The sequence below is a fragment of the Chiloscyllium plagiosum genome, unplaced genomic scaffold (genome assembly GCF_037043375.1).
Source record: "Chiloscyllium plagiosum isolate Xiang-an unplaced genomic scaffold, Cpla_swu_hap1 HiC_scaffold_47, whole genome shotgun sequence".
Taxonomy (NCBI): domain Eukaryota; kingdom Metazoa; phylum Chordata; class Chondrichthyes; order Orectolobiformes; family Hemiscylliidae; genus Chiloscyllium; species Chiloscyllium plagiosum.
This window is the reverse complement of record NW_028270185.1, coordinates 22098946-22121234: the sequence shown is the minus strand read 5'-3', so window position 1 is coordinate 22121234 and position 22289 is coordinate 22098946. Positions and strand designations below refer to the sequence as shown.

The 22289-nt window shown below is 46.1% G+C and overlaps 1 protein-coding gene across 6 annotated transcripts; it reads right to left on the bottom strand.

The window, feature by feature from the left end:
- Positions 1-1220: 1220 nt before the first annotated feature.
- Positions 1221-22026, bottom strand: LOC122542902 (uncharacterized). 6 transcript variants are annotated; one of them, XM_043681040.2, is made up of 4 exons: positions 21884-22026; positions 7456-7727; positions 3693-3764; positions 1221-2094 (listed from the first exon to the last, which is right to left on the bottom strand). In XM_043681040.2, the coding sequence occupies exons 2-4, from the start codon at positions 7705-7707 to the stop codon at positions 2011-2013; spliced, it is 408 nt and encodes a 135-aa protein (XP_043536975.2). In that variant the 5' UTR covers positions 7708-7727; positions 21884-22026; the 3' UTR covers positions 1221-2010. The 6 variants fall into 6 exon arrangements, with proteins under 6 accessions (XP_043536975.2, XP_043536972.2, XP_043536973.2 ...); XM_043681037.2 differs by lacking the exon at positions 21884-22026 and adding an exon at positions 20516-20540; XM_043681038.2 differs by lacking the exon at positions 21884-22026 and adding an exon at positions 20516-20540 and having other exon boundaries at positions 3693-3761.
- Positions 22027-22289: the final 263 nt, after the last annotated feature.

Genomic DNA, 22289 nt, shown 5'->3' with positions numbered 1-22289 from the left:
CTCCCTTCACAGCTCAAGCCCACCCTCTCGGTATCACCATGGTGACAGGCAAATAATCTCTAAGGTCACCCTTCCAAGCTGTTCAGCTGAAGCTGAACACAATATTCCAAAATGTACCCCCCCCCCCCCCCCCCCGCCCCCACCCCCACCCCCCCTAATCTTTGGGCTTCTTCCTCTTCTCTACATTTTGATAAAATTTGTTGCAATGTAAGGTGTTTCAATTATATAGATATAAATATCATTTATTTTTGAGAGTTTGGATTTTGAACCAGTGGTATGTGGGTTTTGGTCTGCATATGAAGGGGCTTAATAATTAACTTATCAGTTTTGTTTTGGAGGTATAATTTTAAACCAGTAAGTCAGAGATCAAGTGACAGATTGATAATGTGAATCCTTTAAAATTATGAGTTGCTTTTGGTTTAGAAGAAACAAGAAGTCATTTTTGCTTCAGAAAATCCCACAGATTGGAAAGTGTTTCTTACAGCTACCAGGCTGGGGTGAGATGCAAAAGCAGTTTCTCCTGGTGAAAGGAGGTAAGGGTTAAGAAATAAGATTTCTGATGTAAGGCCTTCAGTTTGAAAATTCCAGACTGGAGTGTTTGGTTAGAATCCTTAAGTGGGTATTTGAATCCGAAAAGGTTTAAACTCAATTGTGAAAATAATCAAGGAAAAGGCTATCAAGCTGTCTAAATCAGGAATTGAAAGAAACAACTAAATCAAAACCATAGATAGAAAAGGAAACTCTTTCTGGAATTTGATCTACAAAGTGACAGCATTGGAATTGATGGGAATGTGTTGTGCCGTATGTTTTGAAATTTTTCCAATGTGTTATATGTAAACAGCTTGATTCTTGCTTTATTATCTTTTTTTTGTGGAATAAACCCCTCATTTATTGTTTAAATCAAATACATTGTTCTTATGTTTCAGTGAAAGTCCACCATACCAAGTGAAAAAAATGATCTATCAAGCCAGATTTCAACCTGGGATTGGATTTGTCCAATAGTAACATCAGTTGGGATTATAAACCATTTTGTCAGAAGAATTTTCCATTTAAAAGACAGGTGCCATCAGGAAAATGTTCGTTATTTTAAATCAGAGGAAATTTCTTTTGGTGCCGTTGGTGATGGTACAGATTGGCATTTCAATAGGGATAGTCATAGTTGGATCATACATTTTACTAGTTAAACCCAGTGTGTGACTGAAGAATTTACCAACGCTAAATCAGATCTGACATCTCTTTAATACAACAGCATTCTGTCTCAAGACTTACAATGGCAACATACAATATAAATGTATCTCTGCTTACAATGAAAAAAGTCATTTCGCTTCACAGGGGTGTTCTTAAACAAACAAATTCTGCAATAGGACGTTGGGGAAACCTGGTCATGGAAGCATTTTAAAGAAAAAAATTAGAGGGATTTGGGGAGAGAGTTCCTGGGTTTAGGGCCCAGGCAGCTGCAGGTCAATGAATTAAGCTCCAGAATAGAGTGAGAGGATCTGGTCAGAAAGGCCATAAACAGGAGACACTGCTTAAACGATAAGAGGTCTTCCTTTCAAAGGAGGATTGAAGAGATTATTTTCCCTCAGTGGATGAAGACGATGTGGAACTCTCTTGCCCAGAGTGTGATGGAGGCAGTACCATTTATCGTTTCGAGCCCAGAGGTAGAGATCCTCCCTAATGAAGGAGAGAACTGGTACTGGGCCAGGCAGAAAAATGGATGCGAGGCCACTACCAGCCGTGATCTCATCAAACAGCATAGCATGCACGAGAGGCTGAATGGCCAACTCTGAGCCCCTAACTCATCTGCTCATAATTCTAGAATGAACTGATGTGCAAGTTCCTGAATGACTCTGTGTACATTCTGAACAGTTCTCCTCAGGCTGGTCAAGGACAGTGAACAGAAGTAGAGGACCTCGAACCAAGCGGGCAAAGATTAATCTAAAATATAAAGGTGCCAAGAGAAAATAGCAAAATCATTTTTAAACATTTCCTCCAGGTTCTTCGCTGCTGTTAGTGCTTGCATTCCCCTTTGTCGCTCTCTCCCTTGGTCCCTTTAACTTGCTTCACTTTTTTCTTTCTCTCTCCACATCTGAGCTGTTAATGAAATGAAACCAAAATGAGGACCCGTCATTAATTAAATGAAGAGAAGGGCACGTAAACGGGCATTGGACTTACATATCGATAGTAATGGAACAGTGTAGATTAGATGGGCATCGGATTAATTTTGCAGGTCGGTGCAACATCGAGGGCCGAAGGGCCTGTACTGTAATGTCCTATGTTCTATGCTTTATAACAGAAGGGTGCCCACTCCATCAAGACAAATCACAAACACAACTATCATTTGGCCCCTGGTCCCTGCTGAACTGAGCACAGCTAATTTATCGTTTAATAAAACAGTTTATTTCACAATCAGTGGAAAGACTCAGGCAATCACTTTCCAACATTTGGTTTCTTTTCAGAAAATCTCTGCAGATTTTAACTCCAGATTACCTGTTTCTTGGAACTTTAGTTTTTTTAAATTAATTCATGGGATGAGGGTGTCACTGGCCAGGCCAACATTTATTGCCCTGTCCCTAATTGCCCAGAGGGCAGTTAAGAGTCAACCACATTGCTGTCAGTCTGGAGTCACATGGAGGCCAGACCACATAAAGATGGCAGTTTCCTTCCCTAAAGGCATTAGTAAACCACATGGGTTTTTCCAACAATTGATTCATGGTCATCATTAGAGTTTTAACACCAGGCTTTTTTCACATCGAGCATAGTGGGATTTGAACCTGGGTCCCTGGATTAAGGTCCCAGTGATAACACCACCAGATCATCTCTCCACCAGTTCAACTTGCACTGTATGTTTTGGTCAGACAAAATAAAACTAAAGTGAATATTGATATGACAATGATAATATATCAATGTCTGTACTACTCAAACGTAAACTATTTCATGGTTCAGAATATTAATGAGGTGAATGAAGGGACTGAGGGTATTGCAACTAAATTTCACAGATTCGCAGTATTATTGTGATGCAGATGGAGGCCATTTGGCCCATCATGCATGCATCAGCTCTATCATTTAGAGTCAATCTCCTGCCTTTTCCCCCATCCTGCACACTATTACTGTCCGAAAACCATCCAGTGGCCCTCTTGAATGCCTCGATTGAACCTGCCTCCACCACATTTCCAAACAGTGTCTTCCATACTCTAACTACTCTCTGTGTGAAAATGTATTTTCTCACATTAACCCTGCTTTGTTTGCACATCACTTTACAAATCTATGCCCTTGCACTCGTTTCTTTTATAAACGGACACAGCTTCACTCTATCCAGCCTGCTCATGGTTTGAAAGCTTCAATCAAATCTCCTCTCAGCCTTCTTCCCTCCAAAGGGAACAGTCCCAATTTCTTCAATCTATCCCTTTAATTTGACCATCACAAGTTCTCACATTGGACAATGTAAAAGGTAAAGATCCTTGAGCTATGCCAGCGCAACTATAGCTACTGGCCATGTGAGACTGCCTGCTCTCTCTCTCTCTCACTCACATACACACACACACTTTCAGTTCAATGCCCTTTCTGAAAGAAGGCACCTCCAACAATGCAGCACTCCTTCGTTCCTGCACTGCAGTGTCAGCCTCGGATTTGTTGGATGTATAACATGCAGAAACTGGTCACAAAGAGGACAAGGATTATTCGACACTTGCCTTTCCTTCACCTTCACTGTCAGAAGAGCTGCTACTGGAGCTGGAGCTGGGTGAGTGGCCATCTCCTCCCTGCTGTTAAAGAAAGTCAGGACAGAGTTACTCTGAGGACCCACTGCAGCCATTTACAATGGCCCGAATAGTTATTAGATTTATTAAAATGTCCCTCCATGTAGCAGGTGACTGACGAGCTACTCTCTCTAACTTGACTGTCACTTCACAGTAGCACCCTGCTCAATCTTCCTGACTTTGAAGTCATGAGCTGAGTGACTGCTCCTGTTTCCCAGCAGGTTGGGGTTGTTGGGGGATAATCAATCATCTATCGCTCATGTTTCTAGCTTTTGGACTATTGTTGGGTGGGAGTGGGCGATTTATTCTGTTGGCAATCCAGCCCCCACTGTCTTAACACTGGTCTGGAATATGCAGTCAAAGGGTCCTACATTTACTTCTGGCTTTTTGATCTTTACCTTAGCTCAGCCAGACAGATAGTGTGAATGTTAGTCATCTCAAGGCCTCCAATTACAACTGAAGTGGGAGATGCTCAACCAGAGTTTCAGCTTCTAACCATTTCGGTTAAGGGGCGTGGAGATATCTCGGGGTCAGAATGAAATAGTTTGTGTGCGTGTGTGTGTCTGTGCATGTGTGTGTGTGCGCGTGTGTGTCTGTGCATATCTGTGTCTGTGTGTGTGTGTGTGTCTGTGCATGTGTGTGTGTGTGCATGTGTGTGTGTCTATGCATATCTGTGTCTGTATGTGCATGTGTGTGTGTGTGTGCATGTCTGTGTGTGTGTGCATGTGTGTGTGTCTGTGCATATCTGTGTCTGTATGTGTGTGTGTGTGTCTGTGTGTGCGTGTGAGTGTCTGTGCATGTCAGTGTCTGTGTCTGTGCGTCTGTCTGTATGTGTGTCTGTGTCTGTGTGTGTTTGTGTCTATCTGTGTGTCTATGTGTGTGCGTCTGTGTGTGTGTGTGTGTACATACTGGAGTCAGATCATGACCCCACAGCCAGGATAAATAATATCTTCACTTTAACAATCCAAAGATTGGGCTGGAAGATCTTTAAAATACAAAATAGCACATACCAACAAACGGGGGCCAATTCTCAAATTCAAAAACACAAGCTGACAATAGAAGTTCAGAGCTGATGAATGTGTGCCTGGAGAGATAGTGCAGGAGGAAGGGCTTTAGATTCTTGAGGTATTGGGGCCGTTTCCGGCTGAGGCAGGACCTGAACAATTTGGACAGCCTAATTTGGCCAACATTCACACAGTGAGGCCTACTAGTGCTGTTGGGGTAGAGGTGAATTATACTCACAGGGGATGGAATTGTGACAAGGAGTTCAGAAGGGAGAGCAGCTGAAACGGGATTAGGAATTACATGACAGTGAGTCTCGACGTTTCGGGCACAGGCCCTTCTTCAGGAAAGGGCACAGGCCCTTCTTCGGCCTGTGCCCGAAACGTCGAATCTCCTGTTCCCTGGATGCTGCCTGACCTGCTGTGCTGTTCCAGCAATAAAGTTTCAACTTTGATCTCCAGCATCTGCAGACCTCACTTTCTCCATGACAGTGAGTCTGAAAGGCAGAGGAAATCTAAGGATGAAGGAGTTTAGCAATGCAATATTTTAATGCAAATAACCCAAAGAATGAAACAGATATGAAAGGCACAGATAGACCCATAAGAGTATGGTACCGTTGCTATGACTGGGACATGGCAGGATCGGCTGTACACCATTCCTGGTTACTGACATTCAGATGAGAGTGGGGAAATTCTGAATATTTTCAGAATATTGATCAGGAATCAACTATAATAATGAGGGGCAGGATGATATTTAGATTAGATTACCTACAGAATGGAAACATGCCCTTCGGCCTGTAAATAATGAGAATAGCCTCAAACTACAGGGGAATATCGATGGACTGGTCAGGTAGGCAGAGCAGTGGCAAACAGAATTCCACCCAGAAAGTGTGAGGTAGTGCACCTGGGAGGGCTAACTAGACCAGGTATTACACAGTGACTGAGAGAATACTGGGAAGTGCTGAAGGTCAGAGTAACCTTGCTGTACATATCTACAGATCCCTATGGTACCGGGGCAGGTAAATAAGGTAATTCTGAAAGGATGTGGGGTACTTGCCTTTATTAGCCGAGGACAGAATACAAGAGCTGGGAGTTTATGCTGGAACTGTATAAAATGGTGGTTCGGTCAAGGATGTGAGTCACCGGACAGGGTGTAGAGGGGATTTACCTGGATTGCTGCCTGGGCAGGAGTGTCTCAGTGGAGATTAGATAGACTGTGGCAAAGATAGAGAGAACATCTGATGGAGGTGCAAAAGATTATGAGGTGCAGAGATAACGGTGGACAGTAAGACACCTTTTCTATAAGTTGGTCAGAGCATTGAGTATAGGAGTTGAGTGGTCATGCTGCGGCTGTACAGGACATTGGTTAGGCCGCTTTTGGAATACTGTGTGCAATTCTAGTCTCCTTCCTATCAGAAGGATCTTGTGAAACTTGAAAGGGTTCAGAAAAGATTTACAAGGATGTTGCCAGGGTTGGAGGATTTGAGCTACAGGGAGAGGCTGAATAGGCTGGGGCTGTTTTCCCTGGAGTGTATAGAGGTTTATAAAATCATGAGGGGCATGGACAGGGTAAATAGACAAAGTCTCTTCCCTGGGGTGGGGGAGTCCAGAACTAGAGGGCATAGGTTTAAGGTGAGAGGGGAAAAATATAAAAGGGACCTAAGGGGCAATGTTTTTATGCAGAGGGTGGTGCGTGTTTGGAATGAGCTGCCAGAGGAAGTGGTAGAGGCTGCTATAATTACAGCATCTAAATGGATATATGAATAGATCAGATTCTCTACAGTGTGGAAACAGGCCATTCGGCCCAACAAGTCCACACCAACTCTCTAAAGAATAACCCACCCCTCCCTACATTTACTCCTGACTAATGCACCCAACACTAGGCAATTCAGCTTGGCCAATTCACTTAACCTGCACGTCTTTGGACTGTGAGAGGAAACCGGAGTAAACCCACGCAGACACGGGGAGAATGTGCAAACTCCACACAGACAGTCACCTGAGGCTGGGATTGAACCCAGATCCCTGGTGATGTGAGGCAGCAGTGCTAACCACTGAGCCACCGTGGAAAGTCTTGGAGGAAGACAGGCAAAGCGCTAGCAAATGGGACTAAAAATACTTTAAGATAACTGGTCGGCATGGATGGGTTGGACCGAAGGATCTGTTTCCATGCTGTCTCTAGAAGCCAATATCCAAGGGGTTCAGGTAAGAAGGAGAAGGTTAAGGGAAGAGTTGAGACATTTTTTTCACCTGGAGGATGATAGGAGTCTGGGACTCACTGCCTGAAAGGGTGGTCCAGTCAGAAACTCAGGTCCACACATCAGCAGTATTTATTCACTTGGTTAGTATAGCCCTGAGAACTACAGGCCTTCGAAAATAGAATTAATATAATGAGACCGTTGGCGAATGGTGCAGGAACGATGGTTTGAATGGCCTCCTTCTGTGCTAAAAATGTCTATGAGTCTGTTTCCCTAGCCTCTCACTGAACACGTGGACGCTGGGTGAAGGTCAGTCTGGGCTCAGATGGTCAGATCTGAATAATGTGTTGTCATTCACATGTAAAGCCACAGGGAAAACTGGGCACTGGAGCAGAGGATAAGTGTGTGGCTCCCTTGCTCAGATAGCCTTTTGTGTTTGTGAGGGTGGGGGTGGGGGTGAGACAGCACAGGCAGCTTGTATCAAAACAGAGCTTTCTTTACCTTCTTATCTCTTTTGCTGGTCTTTTCTTTGGCATCACAATGGGAAGCATCGTTCTCAGTGGTATCACTGGGAGTTCCGTTGGTACTCTCCTTGGCATCACTGGGATTTTCTTTGGTGCCACTGGTCACTTTGCCCTCACTGGCATTTCCTTCTCCATTCTCTTTGGCATCATTGTTTACTTTGGCATCCCCAATATTCTCTTTGGTTTCACTGGCAATGTTTTTGTGTTTGGCGGTGGGGTGCTCCATCATGTCATAGCCTTTAGCACAATCTGGTTCCAATGAAGGACAATACTTTAGAATTGAACTGAATTGCACAGGCTTTGACTCAGCGATGTACAGTTGAGCCTCTATACTTTGTGAAGAAATAGTTTGACAATAATGGCACCCAGATGTGGGACTCCAGTAACATTACCCACAATAAAACAGATGAAACTATCAATCTTGCCCCTCCCCAGGCTTACCACACTGACACTGCGCTAGGCAGTACAGACCATATTAGCCTACTCCCTAGCCTGGTTCCCTTTAAGTCAGTCAGATGGTTGTGCTGTTAAGTAAACACTGAGTGAGGCCATTGTGTTTTCTTTGCATGTTTGAGATTGTAGACAGACCTGGCTTGCAGCTCGATTATTTAAAAAGGAATTGTAGTTGCAACTTGTACAAATTGGCAGCAAGAATTTCCTTTATTGAAATAGTAATGACATTTCAAAAATACTTAACTGGGTCCGAGACAGTGGTGAAATGATCGTACCCCCAGACCAGTAATCCAGAACATAGTGTGGCAGTGAATTCACTCCAGACATTGGTTCAAATCCCATTGTAACTGGTGAAATTCACAGTAGTATTTTATTCCAAATTTACTCATCTGATTCGCTAATATTCTTCAAGGGAATTAACCACCCATACCTAGTCTGGCCCACGTGTGACTCCAGACCCACAGCCGTGGTTGACTTTTAAACTCTCATTGTGTGGAGTTTGCGTGTTCTCCCCGTGTCTGCGTGGGTTTCCCCCGGGTGCTCCGGATTCCTCCCACAGTCCACAGATGCGCAGGTTAGGGTGGATTGGCCATGCCACATTGCCCATAGTGTCCAGGGATGTGCAGGCTAAGTGCATTATGGGAAATGACAGGGTACAAGGTTAGGATGGGGGTGGGGGTGGGATGCTCTTCAGACAGTTGGTGTGGACCTGATGGGCAAAATGACCTGCTCCCATGCTGTAGAGATTCTATGAAAAGGTGTACGGAGTTAATCAGTTGTCAAACTGCTACTACTGGTGTATTTGTGTCACACGGAGTATTGTGGTTCAAGAAGTGATGGCGAACTATCACTTTCTACCTTCTTGAGGGTAATTATGGATGAAAAATAAATACTGCCCTCACATCCAAATAAAACTTTTCCCTGAACCTTCTCTGTTTGTCTCCTCTCACCATTTTATAGTCATATATAGTAAAATGTAATGTACAGTTTTGCTCTCATTTTAATGTCAGTCTGACCCTTTAAGGTGAGACGATGTCCCAGTGGTATTATCGCTGAACTGTTAATCCAGAGACCAAGGTAATATTCTGGTGACCTGGATTCTAATCCCACCATGGCAGATAATGAAATTTGAATTCAGTAAAAGTCTGGAACTACAAGTCTAATGGTGGCCACGAATCCATTGTTTCTTGTCAGAAAAGCCCATCTGGTTTTTCTGATGGTAGCCTCCTTCCCCTTTAGGGAAGGAGGCTACCATCCTGGTCTGGCCTACATCTGACTTCAATGTTGTTGACTCTTACCTGCCCTCTGGATAATAAATGCTGCCTGTCCAGTGGTGTCTTCATCCCGTGAATGAATTTTTAAAAAATTCTGCCTCAACAAATGTGAGTATCTAGAAGTAAAATGAGACATGTGAACCGGAGCACCCGGGGGAAACCCACGCAGACACGGGGAGAACACGCAAACTCCACACAGTGAGAGTTTAAAAGTCAACCACGGCTGTGGGTCTGGAGTCACACGTGGGCTAGACTAGGTATGGGTGGTTAGATTAGATTAGATTAGATTACTTACAGTGTGGAAACAGGCCCTTCGGCCCAACAAGTCCACACCGACCCGCCGAAGCGCAACCCACCCATACCCCTACATCCACCCCTTTAACCTAACACTACCGGCAATTTAGCATGGCCAATTCACCTGACCCGCACATCTTTTGGACTGTGGGAGGAAACCGGAGCACCCGGAGGAAACCCACGCAGACACGGGGAGAATGTGCAAACTCCACACAGTCAGTCGCCTGAGTCGGGAATTGAACCCAGGTCTACAGGCGCTGTGAGGCAGCAGTGCTAACCACTGGGCCACCGTGCCGCCCACAAGGGTTAATTCCCTTGAAGAATATTTGCAAACCAGATGATTAAATTTGGAATAAAATACTACTGTTAATTTCACCAGCTGCACTAGCATTTGAACTCAAAATCTGGATTTAAGTCACTGCCACACTACGTTCTGGATTACTGGTCTACGTTCTGGATTGCTGGTCTACGTTCTGGATTACTGGTCTACGTTCTGGATTACTGGACTACGTTCTGGATTACTGGTCTACGTTCTGGATTACTGGACTACGTTCTGGATTACTGGACTACGTTCTGGATTACTGGTCTACGTTCTGGATTACTGGTCTACGTTCTGGATTACTGGACTACGTTCTGGATTACTGGTCTACATTCTGGATTGCTGGTCTACGTTCTGGATTACTGGACTACGTTCTGGATTACTGGTCTACGTTCTGGATTACTGGACTACGTTCTGGATTACTGGTCTACATTCTGGATTACTGGTCTACATTCTGGATTACTGGACTACGTTCTGGATTACTGGTCTACGTTCTGGATTACTGGACTACATTCTGGATTACTGGTCTACGTTCTGGATTACTGGACTACGTTCTGGATTACTGGTCTATGTTCTGGATTACTGGTCTACGTTCTGGATTACTGGTCTGGCAATACAATCATTTCGCCCTTGCCTTCCTTTTCACAAATCTAGGGCCCAGTAAAATACTTTTGAAGTGTAGTTACTATTTCAATAAAGGAAATTCTGCTGCCAATTTGTACAAGTTTCATAAAAAGTAGATACAGTGATGATCAGATAACATTTTAGTGTCATGGTCTAAGGGATAAATAGAGGTTAAGCTACCAGGGAGAACTTTAGCTGCTCTTTAAATAATGTTTCATGCCTCACTGGGCAGATGAGGAATCACGGGTCCTCAATACAGGAGAAGCAACCTAGACTTGGTGCTCAAATGCTATGGAATCCACAGTGAGCTGGTAAGGTGGAGACACAACTGGCTCTGTCACAGAAAACAGAGAGTAGGGGTGGAAGGATGTTTTACTGACTGGAGCTCTGTGACCAGTGGTTTTCTGCAGGGATCTGTGCTGGGACCCCTTTGTCATAGATAAATGATTTGAAAGAGAGTATAAGTGGCCTGTAAATTTGCAGATGACGCAAAGATTAGGGGAGTTGCAGACAATGAGAAGAATATAGATAGGATATATGCAGGCAGAAGTGGGTACTGCAGATGCTGGAGATTAGAGTCAAGATTAGAGTGGTGCTGGAAAAGCACAACAGGTCAGGCAGCATCCGAGGAGCAGGAAAATTGGCGTTTTGGGCAAAGGCCCTTCATCAAGAAATATATATATAGGTTGGAGACTTGGACAGAGAAATGGCAGATGAAATTTAATCCAGACAAGTGCGAGGTGATACATTTTTGAAGATCAGGAGGAGCATATACAGTGAATAGCAGAACCGTTAGTAGCATCAACACACAGTGGGATCTAGGCACGCAGGTCTGCAGTTCCCTGAAAGTGGCAAGCAGGTAAGGCAGTCAAGGCGGCATATGGCACGCTTGCCTTCATTGGTCAGAGTGTAAAAATTGGCAGGTTATGTTGCAAATTTTAATTAGGCCATATTTGAAATATTGTGTACAGTTCTGGTCACCACACCCCTAGAAGGATGTGGAAGCTTTACACAGGGAATATGAACAGTTTACCAGGATGGTGCCCAGCTTGGAGGGTGCCCGGTTTGGAGGGTGCCTGGTTTGGAGGGTGCTCGGCTTGGAGGGTGCCTGGTTTGGAGGAGAGATTGGACAAACTTAGTTTGCTTTCTCTTGACCATTGAATAATGAGGGGTGGCCCCTGAAAGAAGTTTACAAAACTACACAAGGAATGGATAGAATGGAGAGTCAAAGTCTTTTTCCCAAAGAAGAAAATTACTAGGGGACATAGGCTTAAGACAAAAAGGGGAAAGTTGAAAGGAGATGTGAAAGGCATGTCTTTATACACAGAGAATGGTAAGTGCCTGGAATGCACTTCCAGAGACAATAGCAACACTGAAGAGGTATTTTGAAGATACATGAATAAACAGGAATAGAGGACGATGAACCGTGTATAAGCAAAAGGTTTTGTATTATGAAAGGCATATGTCAGTCCAGTCTTGGTGGGCCGAAGGGCCTGTTCCTGTGCTGTGCTATACTGTTGTTTGTCTTGTTCTGGGGTAGTACACAAGGTGAGGACACTCTCTCTGAGCTGTGAATGATACTTTAGACATGATACTTGTAAACATTGATGTTCAGATGGTGCATTGGTAGAAGGAACAGAGTAAGCTTGCAGGGTCAGTAAGACATTAGAAAAAAAATGGACATCTTTATCTTGAGGACTGGAGTGTGCACATAAGGAGGACTTGCTGAAATTACACTGGTCATCAGTGAGACCAAATTTAAAGTACTATGTCCACTCTGGTCTCCATACTCAGTGAAGGATATGCTTGGATGGCAGTACAGTGAAGGTTCACTTGATTGGCCTCTGGGATGAGAGGCTGAGACAATTTGGGTTTCTATTACATAAGAATGTAAGAATTAGGAGCAGGAGTAGGTCATCTGGCACCACCAAGCCTGCTCTTCATGACTGATCTTTTTGTGGCTTCATCTCCAATTACCCGCCTGCTCCCCATAACTTTTAATTTCTTTACTGTTTCAAAAATCTATCTTTGCCTTAAGAACATTCAACAAGGAAGCTGCGACTGTTTCACTGGGCAGGGAATTCCACAGACTCATAACCCTTCGGGGGAAGAAGTCCCAAATCTGCTCCCCTTATTTTGAGGCCATGCCCCCTACTCTGAATTTCACCCATGAGTGGAAACAACCTCCCTGTTTTTCTGTTATCTATTCCCTTTCATAATTTTATGTTTCTACAAGATCCACCACTTTCTTCTGAATTCCAATGAGCATATTCCCAGTCTGCTCAATCTCTCCTCATAAGCCAACCCTCTCAACTCTGGAATCAACCTGGTGAACCTCCTCTGCACCCCTTCCACATCCTTTCTCAGGTAAGGAGACCAAAACTGTTCACACTACTCCAGTTGGGGTGGCATGCTGGCTCAGTGGTTAGCACTGCTGCCTCACAATGCCAGAAACCCAGGTTTGATTCCAGCCTCAAGTGACTGTCTGTGTGGAGTTTGCACATTCTCCCCGGGTCTACATGGGTTTCCTCCGGGTGCTCCGGTTTCCTCCCACAATCCAAAGATGTGCAGGTTAGGTGAATTGGCCATGCTAAATTGCCCGTAGTGTTAGGTGCATTAGTCAGGGGTAAATGTGGGGAATGGGTCTGGTTGAGTTACTCTTCAGTGGGCCGAAGAGCCTGTTCCATAGTGTAGGGAATCTAATCTAATCTTACCAACACCCTATACAGCTGCAGCATAATCTCCCTACTTTTAAACTCCACTTGAAGCATGCACAGTTTGAAGGGGTTGGAGTGGGTTGATACTGAAGTAGGTTTCCCCCCCAACCAGCTCATTCCACACACACACACATATACACACACACATACACACACGGTCTACGTGAAAAAGTTGCCCCTTAGGTCCCTTTTATGTCTTTCCCACTCACCTTAAATCTACGCCCTCTAGCTCTGGACTCCCCTAACCTGGGAAAAAGGCTTTGGCTATTCATCCTATCCTTGTCCCTCATGGTTTTATAAACCTCTATGAAGGTTACCCCTCAAACTCTGACACTCCTGGGAAATTAGCCCAAGCTCTGCTCATTGGAGTTTAAGGGAATGAGAGGAGACCTTATTGAAACATGTAAGATTCTTCAGGGCACTTAACAGAGTAGATATGGAGAGCTTGTTACCCATTATGAAAAAGTCTAGGACCAGAGGGTATAACTACAAAATAAGAGAAAGACAAAGAGTAATTCTTTTCTCTCTGAGGTTAGTGAATCTGTGGAATGACAGAGAGCTGTCAAGGCTGAGTTTTATGCATATTCAAGGCATATTTAATCAGCAAGGGAATCAAGGGATAGAGGGAATAAAGCAGGAAAGAGGAATTGAGGATGAGCAGATGGTCACATTTAACAGCAGAGCAGAGTTGAGGGGCCGAACTGCCTACGTCTGCTCATGGTCTAAATCACTAAACTCTTTACTCATTCCATTCCTCAAACTTGCAGCTTTCTTTCAGCCAGTTTGGACATTTTAAACGAATCAATTCATTCAGTTAGCTGGTGTTGACAAGATACGTGAGCAAACATTGAATCAGATTTCAAACCAGTAAGGGAACATTTTTCAGCCAAGATGGATGCCCAGGGTGTATCGGATTATTAGTCAGGCTTATCTGATATTATCTTTTAACCAACATTCCTCCCCTTATAATCTGTGGGGCATCTTGCCAGTGTTGACACACAACAGAAATTAAACCTCAGACCTTCTGGATATGTCTGGGTTTATCTTTGTTCTAAAGGAAGAGCAAAAAGTCATCAAAACCTAAAATAAATATACAAACTGGGCTGTCAAAATGCTCCAAACAAGTAGCCCTTGATTTTACAAAACACAAAGCTGCATTTGTCAAACAGCCATTGTCAAAACACTCCAATAGATACAATCTGGGAATTTGTATATCCTACTGCCCAAAGTGGTCTGACCACAATCCAAGGCTTTTCTAACAAAAGGCCGGAAGCAAAATAATGCTTTACAATACAAATCAGGAATGAATTTACTGCAGACACATCCTTGTAACTACCAAAACGCACTGGGTCCCTGGTCAATAGTATTCAAACATCAGTACAACCCCCACTGTGTTGGTTCAAAGCTCCACTGCCACTTGAAACACAGCACCTCCTTCACAAGCAGCAAGTCCCTTTAATAGAGCCATTCTCCAACATGTTGCCAGGATAAAGACAGACTAGATGATTGCAGCAGCCATCAGAAGCTGAGCCTGCTGCTGAATTCCACGGTCAATACAATATTACCCATTATCTTTGGAAAGTGGGGATCTCATTCTCCCAATCCAGACAGACTGGAGCCAATTTCACCACACTGATGGAGTAAAATTGTGGAATGATAGGCCATTCAGCCCACTGCACTTGTGTTAGCTTTGGTGGAGGATCAATCCCGCTTCCCTGCTCTCTTCCCATGACCCTACTGCTTTCTGCTTCATGTATTTATTGGATTTTCGTTTGAAAGGCCACAGGATGCTCCCACTGTTCTTTCAGGGACAGTGTTCCAGATTACAACAGCCAGAATGTAACGTGGGAAACTGTGAAGGGCGGCATGGTGGCTCAGCAGTTAGCACTGCTGCCTCACAGCGCCAGAGACCCGGGTTCAATTCCCGCCTTGGGCAACTGTTTGGTTGGAGTTTGCACGTTCTCCCTGTGTCTGTGTGGGTTTCCTCCGGGTGCCCCGGTTTCCTCCCACAGTCCAAAGATGTGCAGGTTAGGTGAATTGGCTATGCTAAATTGCCCATAGTGTTAGGTCCATTAGTCAAAGGGGAATGGGTCTGGGTGGGTTGCTCTTCGGAGGGTCATTGTGGACTTGTTGGGCCAAAGGGCCTATTTCCACACTGTAGGGAATCTAATCTTATCCACTTTGGGAGTTACAGTAACATAGAAACTAGAAGCAGGCAGTGGTCCATCAAGTCTACTCTGCCATTCAAGAAAATCCTGGCTTGATTCCCTCTCTCAAACTCCATACTCTGTCCAGACCCCTTGAAACTTTTAGCGTGTAGAAACTTGTTTCTTTCTAATTAGAATAGAGAAAAACCTGCATAGAAAATAATTTTCTTCACTTCTTATTCATTTGTCAATTACCCGATTGGTCATAGAAACAGGAAATGCTCGAGATCCGTGACAGGTTGGCAGGCAGAGCAGGTTAGGACTATCGTGTTTCTCTTTCCACAGAGGCTGCCTACCTAGCTGAAAACTTCCAGCCCTTACTGTTCTTAATTCAGATTTCTGGCATCTGCGGTGTTTTGTTTCTGTATTAGATCACATCGTTTGGCTCACTGACTCTGAGAGCTGTTCCTCCTTCCTTACCTCCTTCACAAACCTACTAATGATTCCTTCTGCTTTCACATCTGAGATATTAAAGTATTAAGGGGCGGCACGGTGGCTCAGTGGTTAGTACTGTTGCCACATAGCACCAGGGTCCCCACTTTGATTCCACCCTCAGGCAACTGTCCGTGTGGAGTTTGCACGTTCTCCCTGTGTCTGCGTGGGTTTCTTCCGGGTGCTCCGGTTTCCTCCCACATTCCAAAGATGTGCAGGTAAAGTGAATGGGCCATGCTAAATTGTCCATAGTTGTTAGGTGCATTAGTCAGGGTGGGTTACTCTTCAGAGGGTCGGTATGGACTTGTTGGGATGAAGGACCTGTTTCCACACTGTAGGGAATCTAATCTGAACCTTTAATCTATTTCTGGAATATTCTCTTCATCGTTTCTCCATGTAGAACAAACGAGCAGGTACCTCAGAAAGGGCAATGATAGATCTTTAAAGATCTCAAGGTAGACCAACTTCACAGAGAGTCTCTGATTTCCCTCTCCAGCTCCTTTCGGGATAGGCCCGATAGGGAGGGCTGCACAGCCCATGAAGTTTATGAAGAGAGCCTTCAGATTTTCTAATTTCATTCATTAGGTTGGGGAACACTGACCAGGCCAGCACTTATTGTCTTTCTCCAGAGGGCGGCTAAGAGGCAACTGCATTCACATGGGTCTGAAGTCACATGTAGGCCAGACCAGATAAAGATGGCAGATTTCCTTCCCTAAAAAGGTCATCAGTGAACTTGATGGTTTTTCTTTAAATGACAATTGACAGTGGCTACACAGTCACCATTTATTCCAGATGTTTTATTTTAACCAATACCCACAGTGCAGCAAGAGGCCATTCGGCCCATCGAATCTGCACTGATCCTCCAAACAGCATCACGTCCATCCCTGCAATGCTACACAGGGTTTCTACTGTGCTCACCCACCCAGCCTGCAGAGCCCTGGATACTACGAGGCCATGAAGCCACCTCACCTGCACGTATTCAGACTATGGGAAGAAACGAGAGGACCCAGCAGAAACCCATAGAGAACGTGTGAACTATACACACACACACACACACACACACACACGGCTAGAATTGCACCTAGCTCCCTGCCACTATGCTACCGTGCCACCCATTTCCCCAGAACATTAACCAGAAGGTTCTGGATAACATTACTGTCATACCAGTGCTTAGATGTAAGGTCTGACTGCCATGAGACACACGCACCAGTAGCAGGCCAGTACTCCGGACAGACCCACCTAGGCATGAGGCTGAGTCTTACTCTCACCCACGAATCCATGGCGTATTTACCTTGTTAAGAACGTGGCTGAGGGGGCACTTTCCTGTCAATGGCCCCTCTCAGTTACTTACCCTTCACAGCAACTCGCTGCTCCTTGACCTGGCGGACCTCTGACCTCCCGCTGATGATGACAGTGGACTCTCCAAGGTCAAAATTTCTAATTTAGCCTCCAGGAATTGGCTCAGGACCCAGACACAGTCCCAGCTCCAATTTTCTCAACTCCCAAGATGATGTTCAGCCTTGTTATCATTTACAGCTCAGTTACTTACTAAGTAAGCAGAAGCTGGTTGCTTTTCAGGGCATCTTAAAGGAACAATATGAGAGATGTAGGAAGATGCAGGGAGGACAGTCCAGACAGCTAGTTGTACTTGTGCCTAAGGTTAGAGTTAAAAATCATGCATTCCCCATATCAGCGTCACTGAACCAAAAGGCTCTGTACTCACCCCGGTCTCCACATTTCAAGATATGTCAAAACTGGGGTGCTGGACAGGCACAGCCGGCCAGGCAGCATCCGAGCAGCGGGAGAGTCAACGTTTTGAGCATAAGCTCTACTTCAGGAATGTTTCCCTGGTCTCCACATTTCAACATAATCCTACCTGTTGTTTCAGTGCAATAATAAGGAATACATCTCTGTCAGAGGGTCAGCACTGAAGGAGCGCAGTTCTGTTAGAGGGTCAGTGCTGAGGGAGTGCTGCACTGTCAGAGGGTCAGCGCTGAGGCAGTGCGGCTCTGTTGGAGGGTCAGTGCTGAGGGAGCGCTGCACCATCGGAGGTCAGTATTTTGGGTGTGCGGCTCCATCAGAGGCCAGTACTGAGGGAGTGCAGCTCTGTCGGAGCTCCAGTATTTTGGGAGTGTGGCAAGGTCAGAGGGCCAGTACTGAGGGAGTGCCGCACTGTCGGAGGGTCAGTGTTGAGAGAGTGGCGCTCTGTCGGAGGGTCAGTGCTGAGAGAGTGGCGCTCTGTCGGAGGGTCAGTGATGAGGGAGTGCCGCACTGTCGGAGGGTCAGTGCTGAGGGAGTGCCGCACTGTCGGAGGGTCAGTGTTGAGAGAGTGGCGCTCTGTCGGAGGGTCAGTGCTGAGAGAGTGGCGCACTGTCGGAGGGTCAGTGCTGAGGGAGTGCCGCACTGTCGGAGGGTCAGTGCTGAGGGAGTGCCGCACTGTCGGAGGGTCAGTGCTGAGGGAGTGCCGCTCTGTCGGAGGGTCAGTGCTGAGGGAGTGCCGCTCTGTCGGAGGGTCAGTGCTGAGAGAGTGGCGCTCTGTCGGAGGGTCAGTGATGAGGGAGTGCCGCACTGTCGGAGGGTCAGTGCTGAGGGAGTGCCGCACTGTCGGAGGGTCAGTGTTGAGAGAGTGGCGCTCTGTCGGAGGGTCAGTGCTGAGAGAGTGGCGCACTGTCGGAGGGTCAGTGCTGAGGGAGTGCCGCACTGTCGGAGGGTCAGTGCTGAGGGAGTGGCACACTGTCGGAGGGTCAGTGCTGAGGGAGTGCCGCACTGTCGGAGGGTCAGAGCTGAGGGAGTGCCGCTCTGTCGGAGGGTCAGTGCTGAGGGAGTGCCGCTCTGTCGGAGGGTCAGTGCTGAGGGAGTGCCGCTCTGTCGGAGGGTCAGGGCTGAAGGAGTACCGCTCTGTCGGAGGGTCAGTGCTGAGGGAGTGCCGCTCTGTCGGAGGGTCACTGCTGAGGGAGTGCCGCTCTGTCGGAGGGTCAGTGCTGAGGGAGTGCCGCTCTGTCGGAGGGTCAGGGCTGAAGGAGTACCGCTCTGTCGGAAGGTCACTGCTGAGGGAGTGCCGCTCTGTCGGAGGGTCACTGCTGAGGGAGTGCCGCTCTGTCGGAGGGTCAGTGCTGAGGGAGTGCCGCTCTGTCGGAGGGTCAGTGCTGAGGGAGTGCCGCTCTGTCGGAGGGTCAGTGCTGAGGGAGTACCGCTCTGTCGGAGGGTCAGTGCTGAGGAGGTGCCGCTCTGTCGGAGGGTCAGTGCTGAGGGAGTGCCGCTCTGTCGGAGGGTCAGTGCTGAGGGAGTGCCGCTCTGTCGGAGGGTCACTGCTGAGGGAGTGCCGCTCTGTCGGAGGGTCAGGGCTGAAAGACTGCCGCTCTGTCGGAGGGTCAGGGCTGAGGGAGTGCCGCTCTGTCGGAGGGTCACTGCTGAGGGAGTGCCGCTCTGTCGGAGGGTCACTGCTGAGGGAGTGCCGCTCTGTCGGAGGGTCAGTGCTGAGGGAGTGCCGCTCTGTTGGAGGGTCAGGGCTGAGGGAGTGCCGCTCTGTCGGAGGGTCAGTGCTGAGGGAGTGCCGCTCTGTCGGAGGGTCAGTGCTGAGGGAGTGCCGCTCTGTCGGAGGGTCAGTGCTGAGGGAGTGCCGCTCTGTCGGAGGGTCAGGGCTGAAAGAGTGCCGCACTGTCGGAGGGTCAGTGCCGAGGGAGTGCCGCTCTGTCGGAGGGTCAGTGCTGAGGGAGTGCCGCTCTGTTGGAGGGTCAGGGCTGAGGGAGTGCCCCTCTGTCAGAGGGTCAGTGCTGAGGGAGTGCCGCTCTGTCGGAGGATCACTGCTGAGGGAGTGCCGCTCTGTTGGAGGGTCAGTGCTGATGGGGTGCTGTTGGTGATGCTGTCTGTCCTCTCAAGTTGACCTCAAAGATTCCTGATGTCAACACAACTGAAATCATAACACTTTTCAAAAGCATTAGGTAGGGGTTTGTACTAAATTTTCTAAAGTTAAAGGAATTTGAAGTTTCTTTGCTCCACTTCCTTGCTTTAATCATTTCCCTCTGAAATCTCCACAGAGAAGACAGGGAGCAATGGGTTTTGTTGTCTGTGACTGTGCTGATCCCAGTCCAGGGTGTAACTGTGATCCTGATAAATGAGAAAAATCAGTTTCCATCCACTCGAATTAGATCAGGAATAATAAAGGCAGGTTGTCCTGGAAATATTCATCTCCCAGTCTGGCAGATTGTTATCACATTATATTCCCAGCAGATTGCTCATTCAATTTTAACCCTCATTAACCAGTCCCACATCACCTCCACCAAAGTACAGCTGCAAAGCTCCTTGCTGTCTCAGTAATTATTGCTAACTGGCCGAAGTATCAGGATTTGCTCATTCTGCAGAGTTGAAACACCATAGGGGCCAGTGTAAAACTTCAGCTCCCAGCACTGAGGATAATTCAGCAGATACTGAGTTACCTCCTCGGTGAAAACGTTCCGTTTTAGCTTTCGGAGCAAAGTCACAACTCCAATTCAATGAGAATTGACAGCACAACCTCACAAATTTGCACTAAATTATTGCAATTTACACCCACATTTCCTCTGAGTTGATGCAACTTAAACCCAGCCATGTCTTACACTATTGCAACATACATCCAACCATGCAATAAGTTGTACTTTTTACCCACCACATTCAAATATTGCAATTTAAGCTGAAATTAAAAATCCACACCTCTGTTGTTATACTGCTTGCTCCTTACCTAAAGCCATGCTGCGTAATGAAGCCAGAGCTATGGATGCTGAGTTTTTTTTATAGAGACTCTGGTGGAAGTGTTTATAGCTGCACAAAATGTGCCATTTCCAACTGGTTTTCCTGGCCAGACAAAACATTCCACTGCTGTCTGGGGATGCAATATCTATTTAACTACTGTAAGGAAGTTGGTAAAATGTTTCATTCACTCAGTTACTACTTTTGGTTGTTATTATTTGGACTTGATTCCTGGCCCAGGGCTGCTGTCTCTCTCTAGCAGGTTTGAAGTGATTTATATCAACAAAGGTAATTTTAAAAATATCAACCTCTTACAGAACAGGACTGCCAGCATCATCAGAGAGAGACAGACAGAGCTGCCCAGAGCTGCAAACTGGTCACTTTAATCTGCAGATGCCCATTTCAGGCAGGCCACTGGGGAAAGATGGCTTACCCCCGTATCTTAGTCATAGAAATTTTCTAACACAGAAAGAGATGCTTTGGCTCATTGGTGTCAACACTGCTCATCTATTCTAATCCCATGTTCGAGCCTGTAGCCTTACATGCTATAGAGTTTCAAATTCTCATCTAAACAGCTTTCAAATATCTGGTGGTTCCCACGTCCAGCATGCTTATAATCAGCGAGTTCTACATTCTCACCATCCTGGGTGAAAGTAAATGTCCTCAAATCATCTCCTGCTCTTTAGTAACCAGGGACGCAGTTCTTATGTAATCTCTCAAGGGGAAACATTTCTCTCTATCTACTCCTCACACCCCCTAAGAATTTGCATGTATTTCTTTCTAAAATCTAGTTTTAATCACTCGAAGAAACCAGTCAGAAAATAATCCGATGTCAGAGAAATCCACTCCACAAATACTCTTTCTGAGGGCCTACATGTTAAGCAGAGTTACAGAATGATTTGCATTTTAGGTTAGATTACCTGCAGTGTGGAAACAGGCCCTTCAGCCCAACAAGTCCACACTGACCCTCCAAAGAGTAACCCACCCAGACTCATCTCCCTCTGACTAATGCACCTAACACTACGGGCAATTTTGCATGGCCAATTTACCTGACCTGCACATCTTTGGACTGTGGGAGGAAACTGAAACACCCAGAGGAAACCCACGCAGACACGGGGAGAATGTGCAAACTCCACAGTCGCCCAAGGCTGGAATCGAACCTGGGACCTTGGTGCTGTGAATCAGTGCAGGAAACAGTGCTAACCACTGAGCCACCTATTATTTCACTCAATTTCCAACCTCAAGATTGGGATCATGTGACACAGTGGTAGTGTCCCTGATTCAAGTCCCATGGGTTCCAGAGGTGTGTCATTACTTTGCTGAACAAGTTGATCAGAAAATAGGTACAAACTCAAGATACCTTAAAGAGCAGAGCATTCACTGATATAGCAAATGGCAGCTGAGGTGGTTCTGTAACAACCAGATTAAGTCCAATGGAAACCTTTAGATCCACCCGAACAGACAGGAATTGAGGTCATTATCTCATTTGAAGGATGATGTTTCTCTCATTACAGCGTAGCACCAATTCTTCGTGGAGGTGTTCTCATTTTGTGTCTCTCTGAAATCGAATGTGAGCCCTCAATCTTCTGACTGTAAATGTTACCAACCAGTGACACCAACCAAATAAATAGCTCTTTTTCCACCATTCCTCACATCACTGTAGGATCCTTTAAGTGTCTCATCCAAGTGGCCACACTCAAGTTTGGGTGATCATTGGCAGGATATTCAATATCCACTTCAGGCATTTTCGCTCAGGAGGTCACTAG

Bases quoted from the DNA above. Each gene is read 5' to 3' on its own strand.
- LOC122542902 (XM_087983899.1), bottom strand. From the start codon at position 9,341: ATGTCTCATTTTACTTCTAGATACTCACATTTGTTGAGGCAGAATTTT. The intron at 7,728-9,229 runs GTAAGAGTCAAC...CATTGGAACCAG, and splicing joins ATTTATTATCCAGAGGGCAG to ATTGTGCTAAAGGCTATGAC. The intron at 2,095-3,692 runs GCAAGTGTCGAA...TTTCATTAACAG, and splicing joins ACAGTGAAGGTGAAGGAAAG to CTCAGATGTGGAGAGAGAAA.